This window comes from Cololabis saira, chromosome 2, assembly GCF_033807715.1.
Source record: "Cololabis saira isolate AMF1-May2022 chromosome 2, fColSai1.1, whole genome shotgun sequence".
Taxonomy (NCBI): Eukaryota; Metazoa; Chordata; class Actinopteri; order Beloniformes; family Belonidae; genus Cololabis; species Cololabis saira.
Genome location: NC_084588.1, coordinates 30,300,847 through 30,327,408, shown reverse-complemented (window position 1 = coordinate 30,327,408; position 26,562 = coordinate 30,300,847). Strand labels below are relative to the sequence as shown.

At 38.0% G+C, this 26,562-nt stretch overlaps 1 protein-coding gene across 1 annotated transcript in view; it reads left to right on the top strand.

Moving 5' to 3' along the window:
- The window catches only part of galnt18b (UDP-N-acetyl-alpha-D-galactosamine:polypeptide N-acetylgalactosaminyltransferase 18b), a 118,345-nt gene extending 110,720 nt beyond the window's left edge, over nucleotides 1–7,625 (top strand). Inside the window, exons 9-11 of the mRNA XM_061743074.1 lie at nucleotides 1,364–1,459; nucleotides 3,893–4,057; nucleotides 6,780–7,625. Of these exons, the coding sequence (XP_061599058.1) occupies nucleotides 1,364–1,459; nucleotides 3,893–4,057; nucleotides 6,780–6,926 (408 nt within the window). The 3' untranslated portion in view covers nucleotides 6,927–7,625. The remainder of the gene's footprint in view (nucleotides 1–1,363; nucleotides 1,460–3,892; nucleotides 4,058–6,779) is intronic.
- Nucleotides 7,626–26,562: the final 18,937 nt, after the last annotated feature.

The window sequence follows — 26,562 nt, the reverse complement described above, 5'->3', positions numbered from 1 at the left end:
CATTGATACAATATTTACAAATTAAACATTTCAGAAGCTTTTTACACACTGTTAGGGCCTGTTCAATTTCTCTTGAAACTAAAGCAAAAGAGAATGTTTCATACCTTTTAAATGTAATAATACATCCACTATTTGATAGAGTATAGAGTACTTTTCAACAAATAAGGGTGAGAAACAAATAAGGTACTGCTTTGTTATTTTGGGATACTGTTCTGGATACATTAACGATTTCTCACAGATTTCTGGTCAGGTTTCAAGTTTCAGTCCCAGGAACACTTTTGCTAATTTTATATATCAACGGCACTCATCCACGAGTATCACATGCCAAATCTGATTTTTATGCTGATGATACTTTATTGTACTGTGCTGTCTCTGTACCTCATCACGTAAAAATGTCTGTTTCAAAAATCATAGGATATTGTTCAGTGTGCCTCGTGTGTTTTAAAATGTATTTGAAATGATGACAAAAAGAAAATTCATTAGATTTTGAAAAGTGAAATCAAAGCCCATGAATCATTCATCTCTCACCACCTACCAAATATCCTTGGTATTCTACCATCCATCCTACACAACAACTTCCTTAAAACAAAAGCACAGGAAGTTACTGAACACTTGATTTTATTATTTTTTTGGGGGATTGCAGCTGGAGTTTGAACTGAGGTGGAAAACAGGTGTTTGAATATGCTGCGCTGCCTGATGCCCTGGGAATCAGCTCCAAACCTGCCCGAGTCTTAAGGGTCTGGCCACCCTTCCTGAATTTAGGCATATTTTAGATGCAGTAACATCTGGCTGGAGATGGTGTGATCACGCTAGCGCTATTTGTAATGACCCTTAAACAATTAGTTTAGTTGTAGTTTTGAAAGTGGTTTATGTTGTCTTACATGGAATTTTAGCTCTCTGTGTCAATAGTCTTTGATGGCTTTGCCTTCTGTCATGTATATGAACATATTTCATGCGTTTGTCTTGAATGCGTTTTGTAACATGTGTTGTGCTCAGCTGCTGCCTGTCAGCTCGGGAGTTTCTCCCTGGTTAAAGAGATAAGTAAGTAAATACAGGGTTTGCTCTTTTATACAAGTATGCTATTTTGCAATAAACACTCTAATCTGTGGATGCTATATCATAAAGTGATATGCAATTTAGAAAGTAAAAGAAAAAAGTGGATAATATGTGAAGTTGTTTGAGAAGGACAGGAGTGAGTTTTGAGAGTTATAGATATTTTTGACAATCAAAGATGATGTTCATGAGTTTAAAATGTCCGTGGATCACACACTTAACTGATTGTGACAAAAGGTCATAATCACACGGCTGACTTCACCTTGAGAAAGCCCCATCCATTGTATGTCTTTGTGTTTAACTTTGGCAGCTGAAGAACTCTCTGAAGACCGATCTGTGTCTGGACCAGGGCCCGGACAGTGACAACGTCCCCATCCTGTATCTTTGTCATGGGTTGACACCACAGGTTAGTGTGAACCCTCTGTTCTGCCCCAGCAGATCTACACTGTTGTATTTTCATCCTAGGCTTATGTTACTCAATATTCTTTTCTTTTTTTTTTTCATATTGAAAAATACAACTTCCCCCTTCAGTAAGTTTTGTTCAGTTTAGAGGGAATCCATCAAAACTGAATCAGAATAAAAAATGATACTTTCAGCAGAACGTAGGTTATTTATCAGTGTCAAAAACTCTCTGGACTTCTTAGTCAGGGTGTGCTTCAGCACAAACAGCTGAGAGTTTAAATGCTTTCAGATGTTAGCTCAGCATAGTAATCATTTGCTTTCTCCTGCCTCTTCCATATCATATTGATCGCTACATGCCATTATGTTCGAGCAGATTGTTTTCAGAGATTGTAAGACGTTGCTGTGACAGAGATCTTGCATTATCCTTTTTAATCCAAATTGAATCTTCTGGATATGTTTTACACTCATAACACTTGGAAAAGTTTTTAGGAGAAGTAGTTTATGAGACATCTGTATTATCTGTATTTCCAACTGATGCAAATTGTACACCCCTTAGGATGTGTAAAAACTCTCAGAAACTAACTCATACATTTTTTGTTTTGTTATGTAAATACAACCATATCAAATACAGGTGCCAATAAATCATGCTATCATCATATTAACAATGATTGAAAGTACTACTATATGGTCTGACATCTCCAAACTGATCAGCACAAACATTTAAAAATGAAATATAGATAAATAAAATCCACACAGGGTTATGAAGGATGCACAAATAAGATGAGGGTTCAAATAAATTACAAATTACATTAAAAAAAAGTATTATTCCCAGCATCCAAATAAGGGAACATGCCCATTGTTTCAACAGTTTTAGGAGGAATGCATTAACTTTGGTGCTGGTTCTGATATAAATCTTTTTTTTTATGTTCAAATGTGTGCTTTTACGCCTCCGGTATCAGAAGAACTACTACAATTCTTTCCTTTGGTAAAAGCATCCATAAACAATGTAAAAGTATTACATTTAAAATTTGCTTCAAGCAAAACCACTGAATCTCCTGCAACATATGCAAAATCAAAATTAAAAACATGCATTATACATAAAAAGGAGCCTTGTGTTATTAGTAATGTTCTGCTGCTCTTGCTGGTCAAGTTGGACGTGTAATTTCAACAGTTTTCGGCTGTGAATATTCACATAAACCAGGTGGGTGTTGTGCCCTCACAGTGGGTCACCAGAATCCACAGGGTCATGAGATTATGAGTGGAAGAGAATAAAGCACCGCTTCACAAATGAGTTTTTGTTGCCTTAAGCTTCTCTTTGTTTGGGTTTTGTTTTGGTCCTTTTCCTCTAGTTAAACTGTATTGGAACTATTGGCTTAGACTTTCCCAGGTGTTTCATATATTTTATGTAAATTGAACCACTATTGTAATATAAAGTAAAAATAAATGTGCATATGATCCACAAAGAATCTAATTCTAAACTATTTCTGAACTGAGGTAACTTTTCTTAATTATTTAATCTTTATTTGCTCACATGTATTTTCTATAATGCATATTTTTTTCTTTACAACATTGAGTTTATCACTTTATGGCAAGTTTTGTTCCAGTAAAGGTATTTCAAAGTAATGCCTCACTTCCTCAAAATCTTTTGCAGCTTTTTGCTAGCTTAATATTGGCAAACATTTGCACTTGAGATCAGTGTTGGGAAAGCTTCCACCAGAGGGAAGAGTTATTTAGGTTTCTCCTTGTTCATGAAATAATAAAAAACTTTTAATTGTCTTATCATTGCTAGTTTTATTCATTTAAGAAGGTAGAATCTTTGTGATTACTGTATGTGGTGTACAGTCCTGCAAAAGTCAGTAGCACCTTAGTTATATGTATTTTTGTCTGAAAACATGATAACATTTATGTGATCATTGTGATTAAAGATAGGAAAATACAACCCAAGATGAGGAAAAACATATAACTCTTTTGTCATTATTTATTTAACAAATATGGAGGGAAAAAAAGCAAGGAAAAAAATCATGTTGGCAATACTAAGTGGTTCCATAAGCTGTAGGAGTGCAGGTTACAGCCAGGTACTGATCATCAGCCTTTGATCATCACAGTCCACAAACTCCCCACCAAAGGCTTGGGGTAAGTGCTGGTGGCGAGTGCTGAATCAACCTTATGATGTTGATTTTTGTTTATTTGTTTCTGTACCCAAAGAAATGTTGGACCAAAAGAGGCAGTGTTAACTTTTACACATGGCGGCATATATAAATCGACTATTTCTCTTTTGTAATCAAAGACTGTTCAAGAGTTATCCACATTTACTGCATTATTGTATGAAGATATACGGCTCTGCATGGTTGAGTGTTTAAATGTCAGCCATGTCAACCTGAACACACAGTGCAACTCCACGTAGTTTGATCAGTTCTGGATGTGATCTTTCTTCCAGAATGTCTACTACACCAGTACTCAACTGCTCCACATCGGGCTCCTCAGTCCCACCATTGATGACGACGACAACAAGTGCCTGGTGGATGTGAATGGCAGGCCGCGCCTCACTGAGTGCAGCTATGCTGAAGCGAAACGCATGAAGCTCCACTGGCTCTTTACTCAGGTGACAGCCCATGACACATAGTCCACATAAAAGCGTAGCCAGAAAGCATAATAGCATTAAATCTTCTGTTCTGGCCAAGTCTCACTTATTTATTGAAAGTTATAACAGAAGGTTCAAATCAAATCATAAAGGTGCTTTAAAATATCGACTTTCCTTACATACTGACACTCATTTCATAGTGAGTCACTGAAATATAATGATTGTCTTTCTGTATTTGTCTTCGAGTTTATCAGCCGTAATTCAGTGGAACAACCAAATACTCCGTCTCCCAGTATGCTCCATAACAGTGAGGGAATTGGATTTATTGTGCACTTTGATTTGGCCTTAAAAGGCTTCATAATTTTCTCAGCCGCACTGTCAGTGCAATATTCTTATTCAGTCCAGATTTTTCTTTTTTATCAAATAAGTATAAAATTACATGAAAGTGATTCTATAAGAGCCTTTTTTATAACAAGAGCAGAATTATTTTATCCTGTTCTTGCCTACACAATTTTCTATACTTACATGCAAAGTGTGAAAAGGTTTTTCATGCTTGAACTAATATGTCACATAATGTCACACTAATCTTTATTTTAGTTAACTTTGCATAATTCAGGAAGTGGGATGGGAGCATATCAGCAAGGTGGGAGCAAATCGTTTCTCTCAAATGTGGCATAAATTATGAAGACGGTTGAGACTGTGTACGTGCAAAGTGTCAGCCTCAAACAGAAATAGATTTTGTTGATGCAGTTTTAGCATCTTCAGATTGGTGCAGATTGCTCTTCAAACAAAAAAAAAAAGGTGTAGTCGTTGCAGAACAGTTAATGTAACAGCACATAACAAATACCACAGTATCCTGCAAAGAATCTGAATAACTAAAGGTATTTCATTCCGGTTCATCCATCAACCCGTTATCTATGCGTGTTCATTCCCGTTAGTGTCACTTGGAGATGTTATTGTATTTCTATTAAAATTTGAAAACGTGCTTTAGCTCTTTGAAAACTAGTCATACCCTATGTTCAGCATGAGGATATTCCAGAGAGGAAGTTTAACAAACCTTGAAATAATTCCTGAACTTGAAGATATCTAAACTCAGTTCATATAAACCAGAGCTGTTGGTTCCTCGTCAACTTAGTTCAATCAACTCTGTTTAGTTTTTTAATTTATGGGTTCCAACCGTTCACCAATGATAATAACGGAAAAAAAAGACAATTAAGTTCTCTGGATGAGGCCCACTAGTCCTACTAGAGGCTTATCAAGAATAATACATTGTAATAACAATGCATCTCTGAAGAAATTTTAGATTTTATTTATTTTCTTACCTCTGGAATTAATTTTTAAGATATCCTTTTAGTCGATCTTACAGCTTAGGCTACGGTATGTTGTTTTAATGACATGCAGACTAATGGTCTACAAAAATGGATGTAGTGACAAATGAAAACTAAATTTAAAATATAATTTAAAATGGTAAGAATTTCCCCTCAACCATAAGCCTGTACAGAGACATTTTCCTGTTTATCAAATGTATCAGTCATTGCGTCAGTGAACAACATGAATTATAACTGGAGAGGTGTGTTGTGGAAATAGATATGCACTGCAGAAGGGAGGAGAGGCAGTTGGTCGCAGCGTTACATGTGTATAAATGAATGGTAAGCAGGCAGAAGGGTGAGGATGCAAGGGGTTCAGATGAAGAAGATGCAGGAAGTTTAGATACTTCAACTCAGAGTAATGAGGTGCGGGGAAGAGAATTTCTATTTTCAGTATTTTTATTTATTTATATTTTTTTTTGGGGGGGGGTCTGAGTTGTAATATCTGTGAGTAAGTTGTTCACTCTATCTACTATACTTGGAATGATCCTCCAGTTCAAAGAGGGTATGAAACAGAGCTGGGTCTTTATAGCTCATAGCCTCCCCTTTATTGCTATCCTGGGTTGGCTCAGGCCATCATAACATAATACCTCATAAAGGTTTGCTTCCAGCATCTACTATCAATCCATTATCTATCATAAATGCCTTTTGAACCTTACAGGAAGGCCAAGCTCTTGCGGGAATATAGAAATAATAATTCAGCTCAGAGTCTTTATAACCCGTCCAGTCGATGGCCATTTTTCCTCCTACATCTTTCACCATTTTTCTCATAGCATTGAAGAGACATCTCTCTTCACAGCTCTCCTCACACTGTATTGACTATTGAATCCTTCCTCCTCAGTAAGTTGTTCTTTGCTAGTCCCAACTCCATGATAAGGACATGATGGAGTGTTTTTACTCTGCTGATGTGCTCTTAGAGGCTATTCCCCTACCATTCATGTTTTTCATGTCACCATAAATCAAACACTTATTGACCACCAAATAACTGGTTTGAAGTAATATTGGATATAAAATTAAATATGATATGTCTGTGCCTTTCGTGAATTACCTTCAATTTTTCTGTGGCCTTTGTTGGTGTGCTTCTCTTTTTGTTGTTTTCATTTCGTCTTCTATTCTCTCAAGTTTATGGTTTCCAAAGGAAAACGTACAGATACGTACTGATGTTTTTGCCTTTAAATCACGCTGATGCTATCTGGGCTCAGTGAGAGTGGTGGTGTTAGTCAGCCTAAACATCCAGCTTAGGGCCCTTCAGCAGCTCACGCTGCCATCCATATATAGCAGTGAGGGTTTAGTGAGGAAGGAATGGTATACTGAGCAGACAAAATGTTCTTTTTGTTCCCAGAACAGTTTTAATCAGCCTGTTTTTATCCGCACAGGGAGGATCCATTCAAAACAGGAAATCAAAGAGATGCCTGGAGCTTGTAGCAAGCAGCGACAATGAGTTTGGCTACCAACTGGCTCTTCAGAAATGCACTGGACAGAAATGGTTCATCACGAATGTGCTGTTTAGCAGCTCCCTATGATCAACTGCTAAAAGCAACACTACACTCAATGGCAACTGGACCGGGGGAAGTTCTGGAAATATTTCTGTGCACATGTCAGTGTGTGTATGCTGAGTGAAAAGATAATGAGCAGGAAAATGGTGCATGGTTAAATGAGTTCACTTAGAGCGACGTGATGTCATCCGGTGAGTGGTCGGCATCTCATCTTAAATGTTAAACATTTTTTTCCCATCAGGATCAGATGGTGGACGTTTTGCTGATTTTACAAGGTAGTATATTAAGTATATTTTGTGGCAACTACAGTACTGTCAGATTTTTTTGTTGATGTAGAAGATGTTATGGGTCTGGTAAGATTTTGTACTTTGCTTAAATTTGCTACTGTGTAGCAAGTTTTCTGACTTTGCTCCTGCTGTAATTATCTTATTTTAGTGTCTCAGGTTTGTAGGTTTATTATGCGATTCAGTTGTGAGAAATGTTGGAATAAACTAGAAAATGATATTTTCTAAATGTAAATATTTTGAATATTTGTAATGAATATTAGTAAAATAACTGATGTAAACTACTGAGTACAAGTGCCTTTTTATTTTTTGCCAAAGGCACAATTAATGGCTAACCCTGACTGAAATAAAAAAAAACTTTAAACCTGTTTTCCCTACGTTTTTTGATTTTATTTTAATTATTTCATTCTTTTGTGTTTATCAGTTCAGTGGAGTGTTGAGCTCAAACGGCAATAGATTTGGCCTTTAAAGAGCACCTTTTATTCAACAAAGTAAGCAGATTAAAAAGTACCCTCGCTCACACACAATACCTGGAAAGTAGAGTCATGGAAGTGATGTTGGCAGTTTGTCATGACAAATGCAAGGGCAGAAATGGGGTATCTATCTGCTGTGCCTGCTGTGTGCACCTGGGGAGGAGACGAGCAGCGCAGCCTGTTTTCAACGTGTCAGTCCTCATTATCATCCACATTCAAGCAGAGCTCGGCAGACCATGGCATTAAATTTACATGGAAACCCACTTTCATCAAAAGGCCCTCCCTACTAACACATCCTCATATGCAATAATAGTGCTGCAGTCTGTACAAATTTTGGAGTGAAAGAAAACAGAACTCCTTTGCACTTTACTTACATCTCATAACCTATTGCATGCCTGCTCATGCACTTCCAATCATTGCTACGGATAGAGGTTGCATGTCATTCTTTGCCACAATAAAGAAACAACAAAAAAGTAATATTTTCTTTTAGCTGTGTTTATTCTTATTTTTGGTTGGTTCAGAGTGCACGACAGAGAAGAAAATGCCTGTTAATGGGAAGAAAAAGATATGTACAATCATATCTTGCAGCGGTGAAGTTGGGGAGATGTGTTTGTGTAAAAAAAAAAAATAAGTCATATGCAATCCCAGAAAAGGGCTGGCATGATTTCAAAGAAGCCAGAATGATAATAAGTCTGCCATCCCTTGGGATCAACCATTTACAAAATGACAATCATTTGCTTTGCTATGGGAAATAAATTCTTGTCTTTAACATCCACATATCCTTTCTTTGGCAACTGCTGTGAAAAAGAATTACTTTCAAGAACTTACTTTTTTTAACAAACAAACTCTGTTTTTTGGGTAATTTTAGGTGCAATCACATCCACAGAGATTCCCACCTTGACTTTGATTGACAAGTAATATTTACAGAAGTCCAAGCATTGTCATATCTTGTAAAGAAATACTGGTGTTGGCAGCAAATCAATGCAGTCATTGGTCTCCATGTCTAAAACTGTCAAAAGTCAGAAAATATAATTTCTAGCTAGCAGATATCAACTAAATATAAACCTAAAATATACCCAGGAGGGTGAGAATACCCTCAAGTAGTGGCAACGCAGAAATATTTAGTCTCTGGCATGGCCTTTCTTTGCTCTTGGTCTATTTCATGTAATGAATTTTTACCATGAGAATATGATGACTTGTTCGAGATCATTTTTAATATCCCTCTCAAGATTTAATCTAAATATGATGTTAAAATGGAATATTGTTGCTCAATATACATGCTTTTATCACCAGAACTTTTGTAATTCACTTTAAATTGGAATTGATTAGTTGTTGCTGCATCGTTTGCAAACTCTGCACAATGCAGCAGATGGGCTTCTGACAGAGACGAAACGGCATGAGCACTCTACTCCGGTGCTTCCTTCCCTGGCTCCCTGTCAAGTTCAAGATCCCATTAAAGATTTTATTGTTTGTTTTTAAGAGTCTTAATGGCACAATACCATCTTACTTGCTTGAGGTCCTCCAGTTTCACACTCAATCCATAGCACTAAAATTGACCAAGATTCTTTTGCCTGTTCCAAGTATAGGATGAAAAACAGAGGTGAAGTCATCCCGTTGTTGCCCCCAAAATTATGGAACAGTGTCCCTTTTCATTTGAAGGATGCCTAGGGCTATTGCACATTTTAAATGGTTGCATTGCTACAAACAGCTACATGGCCCAATGGCCAAATGACCAAATCTAACATTTCAAATAAAAAACCTTTTGGGAAGGTACAGAGCAGACTTTACTCCTTGAGGAAGTTTAGGTTTTTGATATATGCAGCACGGTGTTGTATATGTCCTATTAGTTGGCTGTTACGAGTGCAATCTTCTATGCGACGACCTGTGACACCAAAAAAAAAAGATCAAACTGATTAACAAGGCAGACACAGTGTGCAGCCCCTGGAAGAGGTAGAGAGAAGGCAGGCCTTCTACCATTATGGACAATGCTTTACCCTGTGCACAACCTACTGGTCAGACCACAAACTTTACTCAGTGGGAAGATTCTATGAGTCTAACTTACTCAAACTACACATTCAGATATTGCTGCTAAATGTTTTAAGTATTGAGTAATTTCCTATATGAATCTATTTTCATTCTCTATATTAGGGATGGTATAGTATCTGCCGAGTAGTGTTTAAATGTTTCCACAGTGGCTTATGTATATCTTGTGTAAGTAATGCATTATCCCATTCTTAAGTGCAGTCTTGTCATGAGTCAGACATTGAGCTGGCCCTCGCTGGGTAAGCAACCTGCTGATAAAAGAACAATATGCTCAAAAAAAAGTCCCTCAGGCTCTCATATAGCCTGCCCTCTGATTTTTCATCAAAATCTTAGTAGTTGAAAAAAGGCGAATAGAGGTCAAGCAGTGGGGAGGGATAAAGATGGAGAGGCTTGATCTACTGACCTCAGCTGGAAGATCGATGTGTTAATTCACTGTCTGGCTCCCTGAATGACATGCTCTCTAACATCAGTGCCCACAAAACAAAATAATAGAATTTGTTTTTCTCCCCCACAGTTTTTGCTGTGCAGTGACTTGAGGTACCAAAATACATTATCTCCAAGGCATAAAAGGTTAAGCTTTGCATAATGTCCCTTTTAATGCAAATATAGATGTCGCCCATCAAAATTATACAAAGAAAAAGAAAAGGTAAGTAATTAAAATACATGAATGAAACAGTTTTCCCTGGTGGAGTGATGAAAGCAGTGGCCTCACAGCCAGAAAGGAACCGTTCAACATTTCAGTACAGTAGAGGATACTTCCATATCATATGGTTGGGAGTGAAGTTAACAATGGGTCAAAATAATCACTTTTTACTTCTTGAAGGTCACTTTTAGCACAGGTTCTGTTTGTTTTTCCCAGGTCGAATTTTCCACCTCAGTTTTTTACCACACAGGCGTGAGAATGTTTTTCCTTCCACAACACAAAGACTGATGCATTTCTCAAAATGTAAACTATTTCCTATTCCCTATTCTCTATTCCCTATTCTCTAAAAAAAAAAAAGAAGTTCCCTCCTTTATTTTATCTCTCTCCTTCTACAATCCATCTCTTTGTCTGTTGTGGGAGCGCCGAGCGGGCTCCTAGAGACATCCTATCCCATCTTGTCATTATTTTCTACCCCTGACACTGCCCTATAAAACATCATGGAATGCCTTTGATGACAAACAGTGTGGTATGATCAGGAGAATCAGCTGAGTTTTGAGTGCTGTGGTAAAAAGGAGCAGCTTGCCAGATGAGAGTATCCGTGTGCCTCCTAGTATTCAGGGTGAAAAACGTCTTTGTTGTTTCGTGTTCCTCGTGAAGGGGAGCCACAGTCAGCTGAGGGGAAGCTGTCAGCACCCAGGGACTTGTGGGACATCACACAGACACAGACACAGAAACTGGGACTTGTCTAAGCAGCTCCTTCTCCATTAAAAATAAACATAAACGCTCCCAAAGATGAAACGACTCGTCATTTAGAATAATCACCAAGCTGGTTTTGCTACAGAGGAGAGGAAAAGCAGACCCAACACAAGCAGCATGTGGGTGTTAAACCTGTGCCCGCACTTGCCAGAAGGCATCAGGTGTGGAAAAGTCACGTTAATTGTCTTCCATGAGAGGGAAACAGAGTTGTAGCAGTGTTACCATGACTACAAGTCCTAAAACGCACATTCTCAGATTTCCCCAGTCATCAGACCATGGGTGAACAAATTAGCTGAAAAGACTTGACGGGTTGTAATTGCTTTCACATGTAGATGAAACTTTAATCTTTGCCCTTTTTATCTCACACATGAATGGTTTGACCTCACTCACAAATCTGTTTGTTTTCGTACACATCCTTCTGTGCTGTCAGTGAAGCAGAAGAGTGTAAGAATTTGCTGCAGCGGAAATTAAGTTCTCCCCATGAAGAAATGAAAACACAGAATCTTTTGACGAGACCTGTTTCACTGCAGAATCTCACCAAACCCACCTTCCATAAGATTCACAAGGATTATTGAAATTTCAGAATGGATGTAAATTAAGTTACTTAAAAATTACAGCAAATCAAATCAATGGTTACATTTAATGAAATTTAATTCATTAATAATCAATATGATTATTGAGTTCTGAGCTTCCTACTTTAAGGTGCACTGATGATTTCCTTGGAATACGAAAGCAGCTGGACAAGTCATAAAATAAAACACTTCCCTGTTCACAATACTTATTTAAGATCCTGCAAAAAGCAGAGGAAAATATGTATTAGATTAAGGATATAATTGTCTTTATATCGCCACTGAAGTCACCTGCTCATGTCTGACTGTGTCTGTATTTCAACCCACAGAGAGACCTACGCAGAAAGCACAGGTCTCTTTTAATTTATTCTCAGTATACACTATAGAGAGATATTGAACTGCACGTACTGTACTTGGCAGGCTTGAAAATTCTCAACTCACCCCCCCCCCCCCCCCCCCCCCACCCAATATATAAATGATCAACACTGATTTTGAGGAGGTTCATATTATGAGGAGGCTGGATTTGTCTCTGTTTGCTTGTATTACTCCTGTTATACTCAGTCAGTGTTAACAAGTGAGAGGATGCAGACTTTGTGACATGTTATCCAATATAATCTAACTCGCTTTTGGCAGTGATGGATGAGGCTCCATTCAGAGGCCCACAAATCAGATTAAACTTTGAAAATGGATATTGACTGCTATATATGCAGCCTCTTTGCTTTTACAGTTTAGTAACTTTATCCTGGGGTGAAATCTGCCTTTATGGAAAGCCTGCGTGAGCTTTTTTCCTCCTCTCTTTTGAAGTTGCCATCAGCTGTCAGTCAGTTACTGATTCTGTTTTTGATCTGAACTTAACCCCTACACCGAACCACCTAAATCCATGCAAATAAAGGCTGCTGTTAACAGGAGTGATTGCAGTTTTGATCTAAAATAGCATATTCCACACTCTTGAAGATGGAAAAAAAGAAAAAACGTCATACTGAAATGAATGAAAATTCCAAGTAAATGTAAAAATCTCTTTTGATTTGAAATTGTGACTACATTTACATTACTACATCATCATGGCTACTTCATGACACACAAGTTCAACAACTTGAGATGTTTCTGCTACCTGACAACAATCATGCACGACATCTCTTCCTGTGCATGGTTACATACTCATGAAATGGCATGTACACAACTGGCACTGTTGATTTCCATACTAAAAAGCTGGAGGAGGGACCGTGGATGGTTCTACATGACTGAGATATTGGAGTACATATTTTGCACAAAAACCTTTTACATTTATACTCTGATCTCACAAATATGAGTTCACAATGAGCATGTCAAAACACATGTTTAAGGTTAGAAACATGTATCTGGCTCATACTTACACATTTCAGATACTTCATCATTTATCAAATCAAGTCTCTTACGCTTACTATTTCGAGTGCAATTACACTGACAAAAAATGTGGATTGCTTGACACTTAACACTCTCACTAGTCGCTATAATTTTGATTTAGTGAAACTTGTGGGACACTCATTTGTCAAGTGTTTCGTCTAAATAGAGGACAGGAGTTCAAGTTTGGTGCCAACAACTGTGCTACTTCAAATATGAAAAACAAAGGGGGGGGGGGGGTGTGTTAGACACACATCAGAAGGACTGGTTTCATTTTGTTTGGAATTTGTGATGACAAAAGGAGAAAAAAGGAGAGTTTCTTGACAAAAGGTCAAATCCTCAGGGTAACATGGCAGTACTTCAAGTGAAGTTAATTTCCATTAATGCCACTTTTATGTTGGGACAAATAGAGACACACGCCGCACGTGTTACAGTGTTCTCTCAAAGGTATGGTAGATCATTGACTAATAACCACGGTCATAGTCAAAATAAGGAATATAATAATATTATATATACTGCATATAATAATAATAATCACATTCAGATGATTGGAGCATACTGATTGCATTTCTGAAATGTTTTACAATATTTTCTTATATCAAACAGCCTTCGGTTTCAAAAAACTGTCTTGCGTGCAAAATTTGGTGACTTTTGGGGAACTATCAAATATGGACCAATCAGATGAAGGGGGGGCGCGCTTTTTGGCGTCTATCGTCGCCACGGTAACGCTTTTGAAAGAGAAAAGTAATGTGCGTCGTCGCAGGATGGAGACGCATATTTTGATGTATAACACACCTGGGTGCACGTTACGGTTCGGGCCGTATTAACGACCGAAGACATGGCATAAATTGTGCCAAAATTACACGATTAATTCAAAATGTTCAAGATGGCCGACTTCCTGTTCGGTTTCGGCCATGGAACCAAGAGACTTTTCTTTAAGTTGCGACATGATACAGGTGTGTACCAATTTTCGTGGATGTACGTCAAACAGTATCGTGGGGCTTGAGGCACAAAGTTGTCTAGGGGGCGCTGTTAAGCCATTTTGTCACGCCCATTAATGCAAACCAATAAATATCACATTTTTCGCCAGGCCTGGCTTGCATGCAAAATTTGGTGATTTTTGGGGCACGTTTAGGGGGGCAAAAAGGCCCTCCTTTCGTCAGAAAAATAAATAAAGAAAAAATTCATACAATAGGGCCTTCGCACTGTAAGTGCTCAGGCCCTAATAAACTATGGCACTACTTGAAGTTTTTTACTGAGTTATGAACAATATACTCTCAGCAGTATTTGATATCATCATGCCAACAAACTGATATTTTATGGTGTTGCATGAAATTCTGGAGGAAGCCAGAGCAGGTGTTATACTCAGTTTTGCAAACCTGCTGAGAAATGCGTGCAGGAACACACACACAGCTGAAACGAAAAGGTAGTGGACATGCAAACCGTAGTTTATAAAATGTCAGAAAAGAAACATCCGTTTGTTTCTGTTTAATCTGTGTTCACTCTCACGAAGGAGGACACAAGGCACATCTCTAGTCGAACTATGATCTTTAACATGCAAACCCGGAAGATGAAATGAATATTCTTTAAAGAAGTCATGTAAACATCTTAATTGGAGTATTCTCTTTTAAAAAAAGTTAAAAAATAAATGAATAAGAATGCACCAGTGTTCTCCAGAAAAAGAACAGAAAAAAGAAAACAATTCAAAAACTTTTCAAACAAATTAAATGTTTAAAAATCAATTGGAGTACGGAAAGAAGGGTTTTTCATATTTTTCCTTGGTAAAGTGTCTGGCTGTCAGAGGAATAACAAAAGTCTGAGACCGTAAGAGTTAATGAAAATGTAATCACACTTCAAAGGCTGATTTAGTTTCTGCATGTCGCACCAACAGAACACTCTGTTGGACCACACATACATATGATTCGCTTTGCTGCTACAACAATCAGGCTCCTGACTGCTCACAGGCTCAGGCACCACTGGCCTGAGACAAGCACATTCAGCAAAGAAGGAGAACTCACATCCTTGATGCTTCCCACCAAGATCGTATCACTGAAATCTGGATTTAGAGCCCTTCTGCTTTTTGCGAGTATTGGAGCAGAACTTAATTTCTATTCTTGTCCTCCTGCGCGCGGAGCTTCATTTTTGACACAAACAGACACACTGGCAGTAGTAACTGGTTAGAGTCACCCAACACATTTTGATTCATACATTTTTAGTTAAATGTATAATATAATATGATGAGTCTATACAGTATGTATACGGAATACTGAGTGCAGGTATGATTGAGGGGTTCACCCCCTACAGACCTTGACTCCCTCGATGCTTTTTACCATTTGAAGTCTTGTTGGTGGAAAATAACTGAGTTACTTTTGAATTGCTGTTTGCATGCATTTGGAAAAGACTGTACTTTTTATTAAAATACTACTACAACTAATAATAATAAGAGTGATACATGAATTAATTAATTAATGAGTGGGAACAATGCTTGTTTTTGTCATTAAAGTTTTTTATTTTTTCATACACCCATAAACATACAGTCAAACTCGAACAAACATTAGCACCATCATCAACAGACAGTATCCTATATCCTATCTATATCCTATATCCAATCCTATATACAAAGTCCTCCTGTAGATCTACGTTTTTTTATTTATTTTTTTTAAAACAACCATAATAAACATTCAGCAACATGTATAGAAATTTCTCCATATGTCCTACCTACAAAAAGATACGTTCTCAGGCCCTCCTAAAATGTTATCTATCATTGTTAAGTCCAGCCAACATGCATTCACATGATGCAACTTCTGACATCATTTCCATCCATTGTTTAACATCTGGGATGACTGCACTCTTCCATACTCTAAGAAGTATTCGTGCAACTGTGACTATCCCCCCTTTATATTTAGATATATTTGGCATTTCTATTTGATCACCCAACAAACGCAGTCTTGGTGAGACAGGTATCGCCACCCTGAGCCATTTACTCACCTGTTCAAGTACTTTCTCTAATTTTAAAATGTGAGTCTGTACAACCAAACAAATAAGCATCACAACTGAAGATAAAACTTATCCTTAAGCAACCAATAATATATTTTATCTGTAACATTGGTTGAATTCACTTAAAATAAATCCTAGACATCTTTCATTTAAGTCCCGTTTGAGTGTAAGTTTCATGAATCAAGTGTTTGATGTTCAAAGCCTTAAACAAACATTCTGACCTAGATGCAAAATAAATCATTTTTGGCAAACAGCATCTGTCAAGCAGATGGAACGCAATGATCTAGTGAGAGAGTGAATCTTTTGGCATTTCATTTCTGGCCACCTCGCTCTCAACTTATCATGGGTGCACATGGCACAATGAACTATAATCCCCAGTATATTGCTTGAAAAAATTCCATCAATAGTGTACGTCTGAATATCGACAGTTCCTAACAAGAGCAGCCTTGGTAAGCAGACTGGCTGCCCCATTGAATCACAGAAGTAGGCTTCTCTTTAACAATTTAGTTGTACTTACTTTTTGAATCACTTCTTGCACTAGACTGAAATCGCAAAAGAGCAGCTTGTGACCTCCTGTCATATGAAATGCACAGTCTCTTAAATATCCATTTTCAGTCTCATGAACTCACTAAGAAACAGAGGTTACATTTCTTATGAGTTTATAACAAAAAAAACTCTCTTACCTTGCAAGAAGCTGCAGATGTATGTAAAAACACAAAGCAAAACATCTGCAGAAGTACAACATTTTCCTTTTCTTGTCATGATTACAGTTTTATTAACAGGTTTTGTGCCGGAATATTTCTTGGCCAGACATATTTTAACATATATTTAAATTTTGGCTAAAGGAAGTTGCTTGTGGGAGTCTTTATACTTGACATTTAACTTACTGACTGCAATCAATCTTTATAGTATTGATTCATGATATATATCACATGGGGAGATCTCCCTTAACCGTTTTGTTAACATATCTATGCAAAAGTGCCTGAAACACTATTTAAATGCTGTTCTGAATGTCTTACTATGACCCTGATGAAAGCTGTAAGATCAACTGTTCTGTTTGATCATTAAAATGTTCTGCAAACTACAAGTATTGCTGGAGTATTGTGTTCTTTAGCCATCAGTTTTCGATCAAATTAAACAAAAAGATGTGAAGTATTAATCTGTGACCAAGAAATTTGATTTTTATTTTGAGTCTATCCGGGGTCAGACGGCATCCTTATATTTAACATACATGCATTAGTGACATCAATGTTATTGCAGTTCCTAAAAAGTAAAACAAATCACATTGAAGAATATTTCCAGTTAGGAATAAAGAAGCAGTTTTCCTGTGGGATGACTGTTACCAGGAGTGCTATGTGGCATGCTGACATCATCCCAAACACTGGAGACTAACGGGTGACATAGCAGTCTCAGTCATTTATAGTTGATCAACTCAAGTCTATGAATCATAGGGGAGTTTGAGTGTCCGAAGAGGTCATACAGATGACCAAAGGCTCACACCAGAGAGTGATGCTAATGTGTGAAGAACACAATTGTTGATGAGATGCATTTCTGAATAAAAAAAAGAAGCAGCATCTACTCCTGATCTTAGTGCTGAATTGAATTAAGCACTGCCTCTGCAACCACGTCAGCAAATGAGGTCCCTCTGAAACTGACTCTTTTACACTGAGGGACTTTGGCTTCCAACCAGAAGAACGACTTGGCCAAACCACAGAGGAGAAATATGAAAGTTCTCTTGACCTGAATGAATTAATGTCCATAACAGAGGCTGTATCCTGTAAGATTGGAATTTACAAAGGCGCATCTTTATCGTACTAAAAGCTCAATTTCCAACGCAGAACCACCTGTGCCATTACTAAATACTATGAATCCGATCCATCTTGCGCTACGCTTGCATATCATCCACTATGACAGCCTCCCTGCTGCATCTATGCAATATAAAAATGTGGTCCATGCATAGTGTGCATAGCAATGAAGTTAGTCTCAAAATATATTTGAAGAAATAAACGTGAAGCACATTGGGGTTGTGTTTATGAGACAAGGTTATAAAATGATCCTGTTGTCACTAACACGCTCAGTCTTGCTCAGTGGTGGGAGTTACAGTACTACGAAAAGGGATCATGAAAGATTGAGTGTGGTGTTAGATAAAGAACACAATATAGATCCTTTAAAAAGTTTATTTTAGGCAAGGCAAGTTTATTTGTATAACACACATATGCTTTACATGATAAAAAGACATGAAAAGTGAAGAGGAAAAAAAGATTATGAGTTGCAGTGCAGTGCTACACAAGGAAAGTTAGACTTAAGCTAGACTCAAGCAGTATATATCTCACGAAACACACCAAAATGAGTCCTCTGCTTTCAACTCATCACTACCATTTTTCCAGCACCTGTAGCACAGTTGGGGGGTTAAGGGCTGTGTCCAGGGGCCTACAGGGGTTCACCTCTGTTGCTAACCCAAGCACTCGAGACCCAAGCCCACTTCTGTAACTATTAAGCTACCACTTTCCCACATCTACTCAATACTTGTATGGGCTCATTCTTACCTGGGGACATTGCAATATAAAGTTGTGTGTCATCTATCTCTAGTTATGGTAAGGTATCTTGTTGTTAATTATTATCTGACCTAGTGGAAACATGTAGATCAGGGGTGTCAGACTACAGTCCTCGAGGGTCGCTGTCCTGCATGTTGTAGATGTTTCCCTGCTTCAACACACCCTGATACCAATGACTGTGTAATTCAGCGAGTTGTAGAGACCTTGATTAATTTGAATCAGGTATGTTCATGCAAGGAGGCACCTAAAACATTGACAGTGGCCCTCTAGGACTGGAGTCGGACATCCATGATGTAGATGGTAATTAGGAGGGGTCATGAGATAGAACCTTACATGTCATTTTTGTTCATTTTGTGCCAAAAGTTACCTTTTGACACAAAGTAATCCCTGTCCTTTATGTAAGACTCAAACCAGTCAAGTGCTGTGCCAGGAAGTTCGACCCAATTCTCCAGTTGCTCTAATACACCATGGTCAACTGTGTCAAATGCTGCGCTGAGGTCCAATAACACCAGCACTGTGGTTCTTCCACAGTCTGTATTTATGTAGATGTCATTGAACACCTTGACAAGGGCCGTCTCAGTGCTGCGGTGAGCACAAAAACTTGACGGGAAGACTTTAAAGCAGTTGGTCAGAGTTAAGAAGATATTTAACTGTTGAAACACAGTTTTTTCAAATACCTTACTGATGACCCGGAATATTTGAGATGGGTCTGTAATTTTGCATTAGCAACTTGTCCAGATTGTTCTTTTTGAACAGTGGCCGTCTTCAAGGTCTGGAGGAAAACACCTGACAAAAGGGATGTGTTTACTATTTGAATCCGATCAGATTCCAAGACGGGTAAAACTTTATTGAAGAAAGCTGTGAGTAAAATATTAAGACAACAAAAGGATGAGTTTAGCTGATCCATAATATCCTCCAGGTTGTTTTAGTTGATTGGGGGAAATTGTGTGATTTCGTCCAAATTGGTTTTGATTGGACACAGCACTGTTCTGCATTTTCTAATCTTCTGGATATTCTCAGTAAAGAAGAAGAAAATGATAGGTGATTATGATCAACTCATTAACAGATACATATTAGGATTTATTAGCAGCTGGCCACTGGCTACGGTGTTGACTGAAGATACAAAAGGGTTTGGGGGGTGCTGCACACTACAACTGCACCCAGGTGTTAATTCACCAATATGAGAATACAGTTCCTTACAGACATACAGTATGTATCTGGCTATAAGATTATTGTGTCTCATTTTACATTTTACTGTAAATAAGAACACTCTGCACTTATTTGGAGGTTTTGTGACTGAGGCTAAATATAGCAATCTATTTCCATTGTGGAAGTATCAGTTCTTACTTTAGCATATTATTTGTTAAACTTTACGTTTGAACACTTATCAATGTTATAGGACTTCATAACTCCATGTGAAAAGAAAATCCCAGAAAAGCTTAAGGATGTACCAAAGCAATAACACCACCAGAAGAGTAACATAAATAAAAAAAATAAAAGAACGTGAAAAAAAGAACAAGGACAACATTGATTCCTGCAATCGCTCACCAGGAGATGTGGGTGTAGTCTCCATGTGAGAAGCATTCCTCACAAAGTGTAACTCCAAACAAATGTTTGCCTTCTTTTGTTTCAGTTTTCACTGTACTGTAAAAGGGGTTTGATTATCCATGAGCCAAAATGTCCCTGTAGAGTTTCTGTTTTCTGATAAACAAGCTCCAGCAGGGGGAGGCAGATTCAGTGAGATAAGTTTATTTTTACAATCACACACAACAAGCTCTGTTCCTCCATACCAATGTTGTTTCTTTCATGTATTTCAGCAGATACTGATAGTCTAATATATTTTAATTTTTCTATTCTTTTTCAGACAATCTTCACAGCCAGAAATGGTTCCAAAATAGTTTATATCCCATCTGCTCAAGGTACCAGCACCATACCCTGAAAATTAGTACGTATTTGTACAATGCTCTTCTGTATCTTTAGAATTAATAATCCTGTACCCCCTGTAATGTGTGTGAGGCAAAAAATAATATAATAATTCAAAAACTATATACTTTAATTCCTTTTTTGTATCCTTGCCCACAAAGGGTTGCAGGGGGAAGCTGGAGTCTATTCCCAGCTGTCATCCGGCAAGGCTCCATACTGGACATCACAAAGCCACACACACACATACAAAAGAGATGAAAAACCATGCACTCTCACATCTATGGTCCATTTAGAATAAGCAGTGAACCTAGGATGCATGTTTTTGGATAGTGGGAGGAAGCTGGAGTACCCCGCAGGCACAAGCAGAACACATAAAGTCCACACAAAAGATTTCAGCAGAGATTCAAAATGGAAACCTTGTTGCTGTGAGGCAACGCAGCAAACCATCACACCACAGTTCAGCCCACGGCAATAAATAAATCGATCTGGATAAAATGATGAAGGAATGCAGAAAATAGTAAAACAGATCAACGATTTAACTATTAAGATGTTCATACAAAATGTATATACTGTATTTTTGGAGTAAAATAGGTGTTAATGATGGTAGTTAAGTCAGTGATTGAATAAACACACTCTATTCACAGTAAAACATATTCTGCTGTTTAACAGTGAAAAAATAGAAAAAAATTGAGCTCTCAATAAATTTCATCTCTCTAGTTACCTATGAATTAATGTCATTAAGTAAAATACATGTACACTTGTTATCAAAGATTGCGAATTAGTCAAAGATCCACACACAAAATTCTGTATTTTTGACTGTCCATTGAATACAGACATTATACTTTTTTCTGTTTATTTAAAATTAAAAATATTCTGTTTATTCCCATCTTTTTTTTAAATTTAAAACTGTTGTAAAATAATAATGATTAAAATAAAGTGGCAGGTGAGGACTGAAGGTGTTTGAAAGGTGTTGATTAACAAGTAATTTATACAATAAAGATACTCTATAGATTCCCATTTGTCTGATGTCCTCTCTTATTTTTTAACAGAGTCCAAATACGATTCCAGAGAAACTCCATTGCCAATTGTTAGTAACCTTCTCTGGTTGATGATGTCCTTTGCAGCCTTTGACATACATATACGATTTATTATAATTCTGCTGACCAACCAGAAGCTATGTTGATAAACTGCTGAGTAATCTAAGGCTTCAAGCTGGGCATGTAGAATAAGTTGGCAGTTCTGGGGCCTGTACTACGAAGCGGGATTTGGGGTTAGCGAGGTAACTTCAGGTTTAACCCTGGGTTTTCAGGACTACGACGGTGGTTCACTTCTTACCGGGGTACATCGCCATGGTAACTTATGCTGAACAGCTAACCTGCTCCGGAGCAGGTTATGTTCGAGATACAGATCGCCGGGTATAAAAGCACCGCCCACTGACCAATAAGCTCTCTTGGAAAATGGCATGCCCTTTCGAAGAGAATCCAGTGGAGCTCGGTGCGCGGATCGTGAGAGGATCCCTCCGAAGAGAACGCGTATTCAGGGACCGCCAAAACCCCTTTGCTTTCCCTGATGAGTACCTGTATGAACGATCCAGATTCTCGGCGGAGGGCATGGCATATTTGTGTCAGCTGCTCGACCCGTATGTGGCCAGTGCCACACGTTGGAGTCGTGCGCTCACAGTGCCCCAAACCATCTGCATTGCCCTGCGGTACTTCGCCACGGGTACCTACCTGTATGCTGTGGGTGATGCTGAAAATCTAAGCAAGAATACAGTCTGCAATGCCATCCATAAAGTGGCACGTGCCCTCACAGACATGCTGGATGGATTTGTTGTGTTCCCTGGCCACTTGCCGACGCAGTCTGTTAAAGAGGGGTTTTATGCCATAGCAGGTAAAATATACATCAACCTATTTAACTACTTCATCTATAAATAATGTACACCCTATGACGTATACTATTGTATATTAAATGCAGCCTACTCCTGTCTTCTTCTTGTCATTTTTTTTTCTGTTTTCTGCAAGTAATGTCAATGCTATTTCATTGTGCTTTTGTATACTGATATCATCCTAAAACAGAGAGTGATAGAAACACTAAAGCCTTGTACTTGTTGTACTTCTAAGATATGAAAGTGAGCCTACTTACCGCTTTGAATTATGTTTTTATATTTATTTTTTATTTGCTCCCATGTGCGTTTCACTCCGCTGGGGTTGCAGCTGAAGGAATGAGGCTACAATTGTCATACACGCAATACGAATACATCTAAGCAACACATGCATTTAACAGAATAGACAACTGTAATTATAGTCAGATCTACTTATGCCCTAATGATGGGGCAGTGATGTTTATATCCCTATGAACTTACGCATTTATACAGTCAGCTATCTTTTGCCAGCTGTCTTTCCTGCATTTTGCAGCTGCAACTGTGTTGCTTTTTGCCTGTATTATATGCCTATACTCATCATACTTCTGTAAAATTATTGTTTGCTCTTCGCTACTGAAATAAGCGGCTCTGACAGCGGACTTCTCCATGCTTGCGATTGGTCATGCGCTGAAAACACCGCCCCTTTTATGTGCACGCGCTCATATCCAGATTGGAGAAACCTGGGTTGATATACCGAGTTGAAAACCACCGTCGTGTGACCGCTTAGCGTGATTGCAATTGTCCGGGTTAGTGAATCTGGATAAGGAAAAGATATCCTGGGTATGTTGAACTTGATTCGTAGTACAGGCCCCTGGTGTTAAACAAATTGCAAATAGATTAAATAATTGATAGCTAGTTTAAAAGTTTTAAAAGTTATATTCTCAATGGAACAACACGAGCAAAGGGAGCCTCCAAAATAAGAATAAATCAATGAAATAATAATGTATAGTCTACATATGCAGAAATAATTTCCATTCCTACAATGCCCTACTAAAGCCTTCACATGCACGAATGACTTCAACCATGTAATGCATGATCAAGTTAAATATATTCAAGACAACTGATATTATTAGATTGTTTGCGTACGAATGTAAGTGTTTGAAAAAAATTTGATATATATTTTATAGCTTTTCCCACTACAATATAGCCATATATAATGTTATATTAATATAGCATTAATACAGTTGTGATCCAGATGTGGAGGGGGAAACTGCTTTTACCCTGATGTAAACAAATCTATTGAAAAAAAATCTATGTTCTGTATGTATGTATGTTTCTAGCTCTACATACTTTTTGATAGGTAGTTATAATGTTGGCGGCAGATCAAGCTCATACATTATTGTTTCAGAATGATGTTCTTTTTTGGAGGTTTGAGGTTTGTACAGCTTGTAAATGTTACATATTTGTGAAAGGCTGCAAGTAAAAGCCTGTGCTGAAGTTATGGCCCACAATGTGCTGTTGTGTTCCTAAATGCAATGGAAAATGGAAAATGCAATGACTTTCTTCTTACTTTGTTTCCTCTCCTGAACTTCTCCCCATTCTTTTTATAGCAGAACTGTTTGTGAGAATGAATGAAAATAAAATTGTAAAAATACTGACAGCTGTCATTTTCTTTCTTGCTACACTTTTGTCCTGTTGATATCTGCATGCACAGAACATCCACAGATTCAGACCACCGTTGGTGTGACAAGTCAGCGCTCTGCCCAACAACAGAATACAGTGTCCGGGAGCAACAAAAAGCATGACACACTAAGTGAGCTCAAAAGGATGAGGCAGAGGCAGACTCTGGGGTGTCTGCTTGATAGCTATTGAAAGAGAAACACCATTTTGCAAAAAATAGCATTTATCTAAAGGAAGCAGTAAGTTATTTGGCTATAGTTAATCTACAGCTCACCAAACAAAATGTTGTCATTTCTGTGCATTCATAATGTTTTGGGATGCTACTGCAGAATATTCTTACAACCATGCACCAGAAAGAAATAAAAGGATAAATAACTAAATTAAAAACTTAAAAACATCATCCAGCATATGCCCCCACTTGTTCTTCATGCATATTTTGACATATAGTAGTTTCTGTGTGATGATTTGCTGGCTTACTTTTCCCTCCAGTAATTGCAGTTAAATTATATATTTTACAATTTAATAGTTAAAAGAATAAATAAATAAAGTTCAGTTATATGAATGAGAATGTTAAATGAAGATTTGGAACAGTCTCCGTCAGTCCTCAGCACTGATTATTTCCAAAGTGCCAGCCTGACAAGCTTTTCATTGATCATGTTATGACATGAAATAATTTCATCTGAAACGGGTGAGATAGTTTTTCTCCACTTTTCCATTCCATATGCAAATTTTGAGACTTTTTCCTTCACCTGCTGTTTTACTATAAAATATGCAATATGTTGACACATAAAGTTAGCTGGGGGTAAGGACACCATAGCTAGGGAGGTGGTTCCAAATCCAATCAAACTGGGAAAGTGTAGAGAAGAGGAAGCTTAGTTGGAAAGTTGTATTAGATTCCTGTTAGGGGCTACATGTGATGTGCTACCAACCCCCCAGAACCTAACATAAATGGGGACCTATCATGCTCATTGTGTTTAGGTACTGCAACGTAAAAACATGGCTTGTCAGGCTGTAAAATTAGCTTGTCACGAAGTCAAGTACATGTAGTGATACAACCACCGCTTTGCTGTAGCTATTGAAAATAGAAATAAATTCAGGAGGTGCTAGGAGACAGAGCAATCCAGTTGGTGTGTGAGGGGGAGAAATACAGAGGTGACAGGTCAGATAGGCGAGACTATGGTTGTTTAGAAGCTGCTAGAGATTGGGAAATGCAGGTAGATTTAGGTGGAAAGCTGGTGCTCCTCAGGAAATAGTTTGTACTTGTTTAAGATCTGACATTAGTCGGCACGTTGTTTAGTTCATTGAGCTGACAGTTCCCTGGGAAGACTCAGTGGAGGAGGCATATGAAAGGGAAAAGCTTAGAAATGCAGAATTAGGGGCAGAAACTAAGCACCGAGGATGGAAAGTTAGTGTTCACCTCGTAGAAGTGGGATGTGGGGGTTTCATAGCTAAATCAACAGTCACATTATTGGGGGAAGTGGAAGTATGTGGGCAGAGTTTGAGGAAGACAGTAAAACAAAAGTCAGATAGGCAGCTAGCTTTTTAACCTTAAAATATTGTTTATATATTGTATTGTATTGTACTGTGTCCTAAGCTTTTGTTTTGTCTCATTTTGTTTCGCTTTGTCTTCTGGTTTAAATAAGTGCCACCAAGTGCCATCGTTGTAGGAATACAATGACAATAACAATCTTTGTACCTTTGAATCTTTGAATAGATGTAGTCAGTGGATTTGGATAGAAATAGGACTTAGTATTGGTAATTTGTCCTTCTTTGGTTATGAAGATGGGGGGGTCAATCAGGTTTTTGAGGAGTCAAATCCAGGAAGAGGAAGTATATTTGAGGAAGTGGGAGTGGCCTATTTGAATTTATTTGTCTGGGACCATACTAGTAAGTTTGTTTGCTTTTGCTGGGTGTCAAGGACGAGACTAACAGGTCTGTTATTACCTGGAGCTTGGATGAAGCTCCAGGTGGCAGTGCCGGTTTGGTTTTGGCAGCCATTTTTTTAAATAAGTTCATGGAGGATGTTGTGGTGGCTTTGTAGGTTACGCAATGGAGGTTGCTGTGTTGGTGGGGAGCAGGGAGAGCTGGCATCAGGGGAACGACTCTGGGACGCCAGAGATCGCTGTTTAGCTTTCTGGAGGCGTGGCGGGACAAACTAAATGAAAGACTGGCGAAAGGAGGTAATCACCCGAAGACCCCTGAGACGTGTCAGTTATTGCTGCTCCTAGGTATATGCCAAGGCCTTTACTGAGTGCTAATCCTTTTGGAGCCACAGTTTCTTTTGTTTATTTCAACACATGTTGTAAAAGAGTGAAAGACTAACAAAGCATAAAATGTAATTAAAAATGTTGGCAGCCTAATTCAGTTGTATCTGGGATTTTTTTTTTATTATAATCAACAGAGTTAAATTAAGCTCATATTCATTCAAATGTATTTCTATATGCAGTTTTGTTGATTTAAAAAGAAAAAAGTTGGAACCACTGCTGTATTGCTTTCTGG